The sequence below is a fragment of the Chrysemys picta genome, chromosome 5, assembly GCF_011386835.1.
Source record: "Chrysemys picta bellii isolate R12L10 chromosome 5, ASM1138683v2, whole genome shotgun sequence".
Lineage (NCBI taxonomy): Eukaryota > Metazoa > Chordata > Testudines > Emydidae > Chrysemys > Chrysemys picta.
In genome coordinates this window covers 81,463,016-81,476,126 of record NC_088795.1, presented here as the reverse complement: position 1 = coordinate 81,476,126, position 13,111 = coordinate 81,463,016, and the positions used below count along the sequence as shown (strand labels likewise).

At 42.4% G+C, this 13,111-nt stretch overlaps 1 protein-coding gene across 1 annotated transcript in view; it reads left to right on the top strand.

Annotated features, from left to right (window-relative positions):
• Window positions 1–311: 311 nt before the first annotated feature.
• Window positions 312–13,111, top strand: part of ENPP6 (ectonucleotide pyrophosphatase/phosphodiesterase 6) — a 57,201-nt gene continuing 44,401 nt past the window's right edge. Inside the window, exon 1 of the mRNA XM_005281960.5 lies at window positions 312–641. Coding sequence (XP_005282017.2) covers window positions 404–641 — 238 coding nt within the window. The 5' untranslated portion in view covers window positions 312–403. The remainder of the gene's footprint in view (window positions 642–13,111) is intronic.

Genomic DNA, 13,111 nt, shown 5'->3' with positions numbered 1-13,111 from the left:
TGCTACATTATTCCTACTGTTTTCTTTTGTTAGGCCAGAAGGCAATGTTAATAAGCCCACACTGACGGATCCCTGGAATTTCACCCTAGTCTCCAATTTCTTGTACACTGTGTTTTTCCATTGCTTAGTACATTTCTTGAACACAAAAGTAACACGCTCTCTCTTCCACACACACTATACACTTGGAAGCAAAGTTAATCATACTTTAGCAATTAACCTGTAACCTTGCAAGCTAAGCAGTTTTAATAAATGGTGCTGTACCTTTAAACCCTGCAAGTTAAACCAGCCAAGTGAGGAGAGCAGTGTAAGGTCCAGCCCCTGAAAGCAGCTTCAGACACCTCACCCAGAGTCATTGCAAAGGGACAGGCAGCACTGACAGTGCTCTGGCGAGAGTTCTGTCAACATGGCAAAGCACATGACCCTTTCTTTCCTCCTGGTTCTCACTATGGCAAGCTCATCCTTTGCCCGTCGAAAGCTTTTACTGTTTCTGATTGATGGCTTTCGTTATGATTACATCAATGACAATGAACTGGAGTCCTTGCCTGGCTTTAAAGAGATTGTGGACAGGGGAGTGAAAGTGGATTACATGACCCCAGACTTTCCCAGCCTTTCCTATCCAAATTATTACACGCTGATGACTGGTGAGTACTTTCTTTTATGTGTTGTGATGCTCTTAAGAGTTGTCAGCTAGCTTCTTAGATAAAGTTAAGGTCATCGGATTTTGCTACACAGAGGGATGAATATACGCTAGGTTAGGCTTTCAGCTGTACTGTTACCCTTAGTGAGGTCTAAAAAGTATTACAGTACTCACTCTGAATTACAATGAGGACACCAAGATAAATAAATCTATCAGTTCTCTCCAATCTAAAGTAAAATTGGACACATGCTGTGTGAATATAATCTTGCAGAGCAGTTAGGATTTGTTTTTAGAAGTTTGCTTTTTCACTAGCTCACCAGCTATTTAGTTTTCATAATAAAGTTTCTTAAAAATTTTTGTAATTGCCGTACCTATAACCTGTAAGCATAGATGATCTCTAGTTGCTTCTCCTGTTGCATTTCATTTTCTCTGAGATACGGTACACACAAAATTCCTCAGATCTGAGTAAAATGCCATTTTTATGCTTGTCTAGAATATCTATAATTCTTGAACACTGTATGACTAAGTGTCTTTTTCTTTCTGAGTTAGAAAGTAGAAATGGCTGGGAAACATTTGGAATGTAAACATACAAAGTATGTCCGGAGACTCAATTTATGCATCTAACAAGGACTAATATAAACTGAGGATGACCAAAGTATGTCTTGTTTTCAGAAAGCAGAGCTGCTCTAGACAGTTCTGCATTAAACTGATCTTTAAATAAAACTGACATTCTGCTTTGGCCATTAGATTATGGGGATTTATTGAATTCTGTTTTAACTCTCCCCTAAGACCCAGTGTTTGTAAAAGACTACGAAGCATCCAATTTGAAATGAAAGAGTGTAAAGATTCTTGCTTTTGCTCATTCCCATTACATCTTGCCATTTTCTGAATGCCAAGGAAGCATTCTTACAATGCAGGCAATGTGATCAAGATATTACAAATGCCCATTCAATCTGTTTTCATAGTATATTTTAAAATTGGTTTCTTTTTAACTCAGCATGATGCTAGACAGTTATGCAGTAGCAGACTAGCTAAGTACATTAGGAAAGTTTCTTTGGAGAATAAATGTCAGCTAAACAATCAGAAATGAAGAATTATTGTAAGCAGGGAATAGACTTTCTCAAACTTGAATGTCTCCCCAGTTATTCAATAAACAAGACCTTCAGACTAACTAGAAAAAAATCAGTTCGTTTCTAGCCATGTAGTGGCTTTGTCTGTCCACAGAACAATACAATGGCTAGCAGTTCATGTACTGCTTGTTTAGAAACAAATAGATGCCACTGCAAATCAAAAAGCTGACATCAGTTTTGCCTGGTTTGTTTCAAAATTACTTAACTCTTCCTTCCCCAGCTTGGAAGAAAATGCCCCTTTTCAATGCTCATTTCTTAGAAAATGCACAAATGGCCACATCTTTTCATCGCGGTCCAGGGGAAGCCCATGAAAAACCCTTTTTGGCAAGGTAAACATCCTTATAAAGAATAAAGGTGAGACTACACCATGGATCATTTTCTTGCTATATAAACAAATCATGTCAGCACTTCATATTTGTAAAAAGGCTGTGCCTGAAATTGGCCCAAGAACAAAAAGTGCAGAAGTGATTGCTTTCTCTCACTGTCAAGCTTGACCATCACAACCATTAGGTTTATACAGGCAGAGCCTCCTAGTGGAGACAAAAGGGGCACCCCTGGCCCCCGGCCGAGCACCGCCGGCCCCTGGCCGGCCCCCGGCTCCCGCACCGCCGGCCCCAGCCAAGCACCCCCAGCCCCGGCCCCCGGCCCCGCACTGCCGGCCCCGGCCCCAGCGGCCCTGGCCCCGGCCCAGCACCACCAGGCCCTCCCTCCCTCCCTATTTTCCCGGACATGTCCGGCTTTTTGGGATTTCCTCCCGGACAGGGATTTGAGGCCCAAAAAGCCGGACATGTCTGGGAAAATCCGGACGTATGGTAACCCTAGTTCCAGCTTCTGCCATTGAGCAAGCTATCCTTAGTTCCTCAAAATCTAAGGGGGAAGTAAGCGTTTGGACTCATGCCAGAAGATTGTGAACGATATGTACAAGGACCATGCCATTGCTTAATCTTTAGCAAAACATGTGTGGTGTTACAGATCCCATCCGTCGCATTGCTCCTAATGATAAGTGTTGGCACGAGTCCAAACGTGTGGATTGCTCCTTCACATGCCCTTGAAAACATTTCAGGCAAAACCAGTTTAACAATTGTTCATCTTTGATGAAGTGTGGGACCTTTCCCACTTCTAGAAATTGCAACACAGCAGTAATTGTGTTTGCAACATATTCTCCATACACCTCAATAGTTACAAATTTATCTCAATAGTACAAATTCAGCAAGGTCCCCTTTAACACGTGTATAAACTTTAAACAGCACAAAACTCACTCCCCCCACATCGGAATCATTGCCGTGCCAGAGACAGGGCTGGTCCTTTGTCTCTCACCATTAGGTACTCAAGGAAGGGGAGGAGGGTATGAAAATCTAAGAGCTTATGCAAAGATCAATACCACAGATATCCCCAATACTATATTATTCTTATCTTTTTTCATGGGGCTTGGAGCTCTTCTGGCTTTATTAATTTTAATAACCATCTCTAAGGCTTTACTTTGCCCTCAGTGTGAGCCTCCTTGCCATCCACCCTGAGGCTTCCAACAAGATACTGATTTTAATTCTGTGTAGCCTGACTTGGGACAAGAACCTTACGACCTTTTGATCAACTAGCCATCGATACAATGATTATTAACTGTTAAAGGGGTCAGGCAACAAAAGCTTGGAATATGTCCTACTTCAAAGATCCTGCATACAGAAATCTCGCATGTGCTCTTGAGGTTCCATAGCATTTATAAAGGAAGACTATGGCTTTAGATGATGAAACAGGAATATTAGTTCTTTTACATTACCGCAGTTCTCACACCCTGGCTCGAAGCTACAACACAATTTGCAAAGCAAAATTCTTGTCAGAATAACATTGTAATTACATTTAAATGTCACATGTCATCCAAGGATCTCAACGCATTACAATTACAAAATAATTTTAAGTATTAATTAAGCTTCATAAAACTCTGGTAAGACAGGAATTAAGTGAGTCAGTAGAAAAGCCAAGAACAGGACTCAGGAGCTGGGAAAATCCAAGGAAGTTCATTTTCTGCTAATGACCACGAGCGTGGAAAACCCAAACTCAGCCTTCATCTATCCCTCCAACTGTCCCTCCATACTCCAGGAATACGTTTCAAGAGCAACTTCTGGGTCAACTACTGAAAAGGGTGTAGCGTGGAAGGATGACATGTGTGTCAAAATGCTGCAACTCCATGTTATGATTTTGTAATGCTACACCTCAGTGTAGTTATGCATCTGTCACTACAGCATCGAAGGTGGGAGCTTTGCATTTTAATTTCCAATTCACATTTAACAGACTCTGATACCACAAGCTGGGGCATGCTTGCATTTCTGTCCAAAGTATTCTCCCAACCCTATTAGGCATAAGCTACTATTCAAGCATAGACTTGAATTTTATCACAATTTCTTTCTAGAACTCAATGTTCTTATCATTTCAACAAGGTATTCTTCACAGCTTGTTCTAAACTGTTATATTGTGGACTGCCAAAGAGCTCCCATGTTCTAATCTCAGAGGCAGCTGCATTTCAGTGCATGTGTGTGTTTGTTTAGAAATTTATATAGCACTTAACCCTGTCATAGTGTGAAATTAACAAAATTCCAGTCAGCAAGGAGTCAGTTGATGTTTAGTTCTCTCCTGACTTTACTCATGCATGTCAAGTTTTTTTCTTTCCTGTCTTCTTTCTCCTAGCACCATCTGTTAACTTAGTCTCTCTGTTAGAAGGTGGTTGTTGCCGAGGGAAAGTTCTCATGAAATGTCAGTCACATCTGACTAGGACAATACTCTGTGCTGGACTGGAAGCCAATCTTCAGCAAACCATAATGATAGATTTGTATCCAGAGATTCAAATCTGACCACCCCTGCTACCTCTCTCTAGGATTGGGATCCAAAGTTCTGTTTTTGGACCATCTCCAACAGTAGTATGAACCCCCATACTGCTGGCTTATGTATCTAGCACCTCTCATTGCAAAGGGATCCAAATACTTCACAAACTACACCCACACTCACTACTAAAATGTAGCTATCTCTAGAGCAGAAGGACTACATCAACTACACACTGCACAACAGCCTAATATTTACATATAGTGTTGTTATAGCCATGTCAGTCCCAGGAAATTAGAGACAAGGTGGGTGAGGTAATAGCTTTATTTGGACCAACCTTGAGAGAGACAAGTTTTGAGCTTACACATAACTCTTCCTCAGCTGGGAAATTTACTCAGAATGTCGCAGCTAAATACAAGGTGGAACAAATAGTTTAGCAGAAGTAGTTAGCACATATTAGCACCAGGTCTGGAAGGGTCCCTTAGAATATGTTGGTCTAGTAAAAGATATTACCTCACCCACGCATATGACCTTTTATTCTCCAAGATGTATTTTATTGAGTTTGTTAAAAATATAACACAGCTGATATGCGACATACAACAACAACAGTAAGGAGAATCACTAAAAGGTCTGTGCTATAATAATGAATTGTTTTTTAATGCCTTACATCTGTGAATCTCAAAGCACTTCATGAACATTAAGCCTAATAACTCTGGAATGTCTGAGATTCCTGGTATTATTAATTATTATAATATTATTATTAGGTTGTTGTATGTTCCTAAAAGCTCATGCTGCAGGGTTTCAACTGGCCACCTCCAGGGGTTAGGAAGGCATTTTCCACCCAGAGTATTCTCGGAGGGGTTCTTTAATCTCTTTCCTCTGAAACATCAGAGATGGCCACAGCTGGAGATGAGCCATTGGATAGGGAGGGCCAGGGCTCTGAGGTGGCACTGAGCAGTCTCTCTCTCTCAGATGTTTGACTGGCTGGTTCTTGCTCACATGCCCAGGGTCTAACTGATCCCCATATGTGGGATCAGGAAGGAATTTTCCCCCAGGTCAGATTGGCAGTGACCTGAGGTGGGGGGTTTGCCTTCCTCTGCAGTGTGTGGGGGCGGGTCACATGCCAGGATTACCTGGGTATAGCTCACTTAATAATTTCCCTGCCATTGCAGGGGCCTTGAGCACTAGTGCACCTCAGTCCCTCCTATTCTCTGCCTGTGGCACATAATAGTCTAGTCTCCTGTGGGCTGTAACACTTCAATCTCATTTTGATTGTTGGGTTTAGTGTGCAGGAGCTGGGTGGTGTTGGTGGCCTGTGATATACAGGAGATCAGACTGGATGATCTGGTGGTCCCTTCTGGCCTTAAACTCTGTGACTGCATAAACTCCTAGATACCTCAATCAAGTTTGGGGCCCATTGTGTTATGCACTGTACAGCCAAAGTGAGAGACCATCCGAACTCTGAAGAACTTACAATCGTAAGACAGGCAAAAGTTGGGAAGTGTAAACAGAGAGGTTAAGTGACTTGCCCAAGTTCACACAGCAATTCCTAAATCCCAGTCCAGTTTTCTAGTTATGGGATGACACTGTCTTCTACCAAAGAAGTTTTTAATATTACTGATTTTAAAGATGTGTGAACTAAGCCCCAAAGGGCTATAGTCATGGGTGGGACTTAGGCTTCAACTGACCTTTTAAGAACAACATTGACGTGCCACCCAGCATTCACAAAACCACCACTCAGCTGCGGCCTAGTGCTGTAGGTATTTAAAGTCCCCTAGGCCCATAAGTTTCTGCCGGTGAGCATGCATGCATGCAGGCACCTAAGTCCTGCCACTGCCGAACTGCTCAGCATCTAGTTCATGCCTGAGATCTCAAACTAGGCATTCCTCTGCCTATTTTGTCAGCTGGGAATAAAAAGGGGTTAGAGGAATCTATAGCATATAACAGGACAAAAATGGGAATGATAAAATGCATCTCTCATCCTCAGATTTTAGACATTCAGAGACAATAACATTCAGTATTAATACTCTTAGTAATAAGTATTAAGTATTGTTTCCTATTAAACCTTGCCTTCCGAGTTTACCTGAAACAAAATATCAAAGAGCACCTAATTAAATGACACAGCAAATTTCAAAATCCAGGGCTGGGAGCTGGGCAGAGGCCTTTTCCCTTTCTTTATATACATACTGTAATTACGAGACAGGAAATCAAACCACAGAAAAATGTAATAATAAATAATAGTAATAATAATAATAATAATATTCATTGTCTGGCTTACTCCCATAAATACCAGGTCATTCAGAGATCAGGAAAAAAAATCTAGTAACACAGAGCTAATCATAGGCAAAATGCCATGTCGCACCCCTGGTATCATCCAGTTACTAATGGATGATACCAGGTGTGGTATCACAGGGGTGGTCCAGTTATTAACTGCCATGTTACACCTCACATATGGTTCACTTATTAAATGCCACGTTGCACTTCTTCAGTACACTGCAGTCTAGTGCAACAGCAGGAAGTTCAAGGACAATGGATAATACAGTTGCGAGCAATATACAGAAGGTGTGTGAACGACTTTTTTGGCAGTCAGAACACAACAGGAATGCAGGGTAGTGTTCTGTCTTTGAGAAAAGCCTGTGCTACAGATGATATTTAGTTTAAAGAGAACACCACTCGACAATGATCATTGCTTCAGCCAGTGGGATCTATCTGATGTGTAGGCTAAGAAACTAGTTTGATATAGAAATCTTGTGACACCTCATGTTACCCTTAACAACCCACTGACATAAAATTCAACTCTTTGAAAATCAACCTACCACAAAACATTTCCTGTATTTCCCTCCCCCCCTCATTTTCTCCTACTAAGGAGAATTGCATCAAAGCAGGATTTTTTTTAAAAAGTTGAGCTGCTGCAGTTGGGCCCAGCTGATGCCTTAATCATCGGTTTATGAGGTTACAATTGGTTGCTTTGAAAATTATGTTACCATTACAGAAGATTTTGATCCCAGATGAGCAATGGGGACTGTCTGGCAGCTGGGAGGTGAATCAAGTCTGGTACATCCCCAAAGGAGTAAGGTGCATCAGGGAAATGTCAGCACCAGGGAGATGTGTTTAGGACACTTTTCTGGGAGTAGCAGGAGAACTTTAATCCTGAAGTGGGGCAAGGTGTATAAAGATGAGATGGGCACCTTCTGGAAGGTGAGTTTGGAAACTTGTGGAGGGGGCTTTGGTGGGTTGTAGATGGGCTTGGCAGCTGAGGAGTGGGGAGAAAATTGGGGCACTCAGGTGTTCTAAGGGTTAATTCAATTGTACCATGTGTTTTTGTTTGAGTTAAATCACAGTCATCTTGGATGTTTATTCTTTTGAGAATCTTCACACAGATCATAAGGCTTAATATTGCTCGCTCTGATTTGGCCTGTTGCTGCATAAACTTTTCTGTCCAAAATAAATGGAATGTCTGAGTTACCTCTCCATTACCCCTTACAGCTACCGGTTCTTACTTCATAGTGGTTAGTGCAGCATTCCCTGGAACAAGCTGCCCAAGCTAGTAACTTTCGGGGTCCAGAGGTGCTAAAAGACTCTTTGCAAGGTGCTGAGTGTACAATAAGATGGCTATAAAGAGACACTCGCTCCATAATGAGCATCCCCCAAAATCAGTAACAGCTGAATGAATGCAGCACCTCAAAAGGCCCTTTATAACTGAGGCCACAGCCAGCAAAAATAATTCATGGACAGTGTCATATCTCAGCTGGAAATTAAGAAGGGGATTTTTCCAAGACTTTGTCAACAAAAATAGTCTTTTTTTGGCACATCATTTTTAGAACAAGTCAGCAAACCAATTTGCTCTAAAACATTACTTTCCAAAAAATATATTTCTTTTGGCTTCCATGAAAAGGAGAGGGGCATTCCTACTTATGCAGCTGGTGAAAAATTGCTGGATTAGGAGGTGGTAACATAGTGGAGTTTATAGACAGTTGAAAGATTTTGATCTGAAATGGTAGGTAGAAAGCTGCAATGTCCCAAGAAACCCAAGTTATTATGGATACACTGAAATATAAAATGCTTTAATGTAGAACTTTTCATTTGTTAGGCCTCTCAAATCACTCTATAAAGCATCTAATTAAGTCAGTGCTTTTCCTGCATACCCCTTCATAGGAGAAGGATCCCAACTGTGATACCTGCTCCTGACTTTCCTACTTCATGGCTCTCAGTATGGAAACAGGATCAGTTCCTTGATCTTTACATGGCTATATCATGGTTCCATAACACAGTAATGACAGAGTCTGGTGTCATCTACAAAGAGAAGGCCAAAAGGCTCAGCCTGGTGGCCTGATGTGTACACAGTCCTTGTTTACAGAATCTTACCCTTATACTGCACCTTTCCTCTTGAATGATGAAATAGGGCATATTCAAGCCAATTATTTAATATTTATTAATAGTACTTCTGCGTCTGCCTTCCAGTAAAACATGCCCTCTGCTCTCCTACCCTTGCAGTCCTTTCTTGATTTGCATCAGACACATTGCATACCCAGATGCTCTTACATATTTGTCACTTGCTCTAAAAGTTCTCCTGCTTGATAGGACAGATTCTTAGTATTTAAACAGCCAATGGTTAACAGATATAGCCTCCTCCTTCGTGAATCACAAAGGACAAAACATGGTCTGAGCTGGAACACAAAAGCTGTGATTCAACCTCTGAGCCTTGCTATTAGTTCTAAAAACTGCACTTTCCTGAGTTATGGCTTCAACAGATATCACAGTTATTACAATAATGCAAAATATGTTCTATATTAGCATATTAAATACAAACAACACTAAAAGAATGGGGGATGGAGATTAATGCACATGAAGGCAGGGTGGGGATACAATTCTTGGCAGCTAGTTATTAGAGCAGCATTAAAAAAAAAAGTATTAGCATAGAGTGTAGTGAATAACGGCAAAATCCAAACCCCAAACAGCACTTGACACTTATTGTTTTAACTTCATTGTTCTGAGAGTAAAGATGAGGATTCATCTTCAGCTACTATCTCCTCCCCAACCAAATCAGGACTAGAGCTGAGCAAATAATTTAAGTTTTGGTTTGATGGCCAAACCAAAAACCTGTGGGGGGAGGGGAGATCTGCTGATTTTGAACAGAAAGAAATTTCATTTCAGGTCATTTTTTGGCAAATGTATTATTGAACTGAAAAAATTTGTTCAGGTCTAGTCAGGACATGATGTCATCATTCACCAAGAGTCTGGAACTCTTCTATAACAGGTATGGTAAACTCTCTAGGAAGCTATCTACAGTTCTGCACCAAGTAGAGGCAAGGGCCCAATTCTCCACTGTCCTGCACCTTGTGAAACCATTAACACCAGTGTAAAGAGGCTAGAAAACACTACCCAATCAGAACAGCAGCATTTCACACACATGCTGCACTGGTGTAAATAACTACACCAGGTGTAGAAGTACAGCTGAGAAGGATAGATCTTTGCAAGTATAGTGCATGAATGTATTTATAACATGGAAATGAATGGTAGGGCTATGGAAAAGTGGCATATAGATGTCATTGGGGATTCTAATAATATTTATCCAGGTCCAGGCCTAGCAGCTGCAGCACATATTTTCTTATATCATTTTGCTCATTTCCAAGGGCAAAATTGTAGCTCAATCACCAGACCTCTCTAATGACAATAAAGTTGGCAATTTGTGCCAAATGTAGTGGTGCTTTTTATGATATGAGCACTTGCTTATTGGGTTAACCAACCCAGTTCCTAGATGCTGTGGGCAGTAGTTATCACTAAATCTGATGAAGAGGCAAGTATTAACTCAAGCTCATAATTGCATGGTTCAATGCCCTACTAACAACATTATTATTAACCTCCTGGTACCGCAGGATAATGAATGCTTGGAGGACACCGACTATCATTTTTCTCATATGATAGAAGCATGTGCCTGGTTTTTGCTATATAACTAACATTATCTGGGCTACAACTTAGTCAAAGAAGAGATTAAATTTAGTTCCAAAGTAAGCTTCTGTAAGAGACAAGACTAAGGGTATGTCTACACTACGAAATTAGGTCAATTTAATAGAAGTCGATTTTTTAGAAATCGATTTGATACAGTCGATTGTGTGTGTCCCCACTAAACACATTAAGTCGGCGGTGTGCGTCCACAGTACCGAGGCTAGCGTCGACTTTCAGAGCGTTGCACTGTGGTAGCTATCCCACAGTTCCCGCAGTTTCCACCGCCCATTGGAATTCTGGGTTGAGCTCCCAATGCCTGATGGGGCAAAAACATTGTTGCAGGTGGTTCTGCGTACATGTCCTTAGGCCCCTCTCCCTCCCACCCTCCCTCCATGAAAGCAACAGCAAAAAATTGTTTCTCGCCTTTTTTTTCCTGGGTTACTCATGCAGACGACATACCATGGCAAGCATGGAGCCCACTCAGCTCACTGTCACCATATGTATCCTGGATGCTGCTGGCAGACATGGTCCTGCAGTGCTACACATCAGCATCCACTTGTCTTGCCTTGCGGATGGCAGAAGGTGCAATACGACTGCTAACCGTCGTCGTCGTCCTGTGGGTGCTCCTGGCTGGCCTCGGTGAGGTCGGTCGGGGACGCCTGGATAAAAATGGGAATGACTCCAGGTCATTCTCTTCTTTATGTTTCGTCTAATGGAGATTCAGTCCTGCCTAGAATATCATGCCAGCTGGAGGCTTCTGCCTCAGGCTGCTCTCCCAGTCGGCAGCACCGCGCGGTTGCACCTACCCCAGCCTACCCCCTGCTCCCATGGCTCATGAAGCCTGGACAGTAGTAAGGAGCAGTTCAACTATAGGCTGAGCAAGTGCATAATGGTGGTAGAATGTCCTTTGGATGTTAAAAAGTTCACTGGCACAGTTTACTGACTCGGTTAGACCTCAGCGAAACCGATATTCCCATCGTTATTACTGCTTGCTGTGTGCTCCACAATATCTGTGAGAGTACGGGGGAGACGTTTATGGCGGGGTGGGAGGTTGAGGCAGATCACCTGGCTGCTGATTACGCACAGCCAGACACCAGGGCAGTTAGAAGAGCACAGCAGGGCACACGGTGCATCAGAGAAGCTTTGAAAACCAGTTTCATGACTGGCCAGGCTATGGTGTGAAGGTTCTGTTTGTTTCTCCTTGATAAAAACTCGCCCCCTTGGTTCACTCTACTTCCCTGTAAGCCAACCGCCCTCCCCTCCTGACTTTGATCTCCGCTTGCAGAGGCAATAAAGTCACTGTTGTTTCAAATTCATGCATTCTTTATTAATTCATCACACAAATGCGGGGATAACTGCCAAGGTAGCCTGGGAGGGGTGGGGGAGGAGGGAAGCACAGGGGTGGGGTAGTTGTAGGGGCACCCCCTAGAATGGCATGCAGCTCATCATAGAAGCGGCATGTCTGGGGCTCTGACCCGGAGCGGCTGTTTGCCTCTCTGGTTCTTTGGTAGGCTCCTGAGCTCCTTAAGTTTCACGCGGCACTGCTGCGGGTCCCTGTTATAACCTCTGTCTTTCATGCCCTTGGAGATTTTTTGAAATATTCCAGCATTTTCTCTTTTGGAACAGAGTTTGGATAGCATGGATTCGTCTCCCCATACAGCAATCAGATGCAGAACCTCCCATTCAGTTCATTCAAAAGTTTGCAGGGCTTTTCCTGTCTACCTGGCCAGTGCATCTGAGTTGAGAGTGCTGTCCAGAGCGGTCACAATGGAGCACTCTGGGATTGCTCCCGGAGGCCAATGCTGTCAAATTGCGTCCATACTACCCCAAATTCGACCCAGCAGGGTCAATTTCAGCGCTAATCCCCTCGTTGGGGAGGAGTACAGAAATTAATTTTAAGAGCCCTTTAAGTCGACAAAAATGGCTTCGTCGTGTGGATGGGTGCAGGGTTAAATCGATTTAATGCTGCTAAACTCGTAGTGTAGACCAGGGCCAAGAGAATGTTTCATATTTTAAAGACTCAAATGAAATATCAAAGAAAACATGTTTTTAAATATGTAAATGTTACCCATGCAGTGTCTCAAACACAAACATTGGAGCACTTAGAAGCTGAGTGAAATCAGTTATAAACCAAACTGAAACTCACTTCACTAATTTACTTTGTCCATGCTGAGAGCCATGCAAAAAGTGAACAAAGAGCATAGTGACAAATAGTTTGAATGTTAAAGTTTTCCTTCTCTTTTGACAATCAAAGGTATTATTAGCAACAGCGTTAACGTGTTTCTTTATGACATATGATTTTTAAGTTGACAGTGTCCCCCCCTTCTTGAGTGATGTACTGTTACATTTCAAATGACATACTGTGAATCACATACTGTAGCTGGCTTTGCAGCACCACAACATATGGGCTGGTTACCCCACAGGAGAATCTATGGATATAACTACACTGCAGTCAGCTAGTTTTGATCTAGTGGCAATAAGGCAGTGGCACAAGCTACCTCTCTCCCCAGCCCAAATACACCCCAGCCCAGAACCCTAGGTACATATGCAAGCAGCTAACCTGTGGTGCTTCCCATGCTGCTGAGAC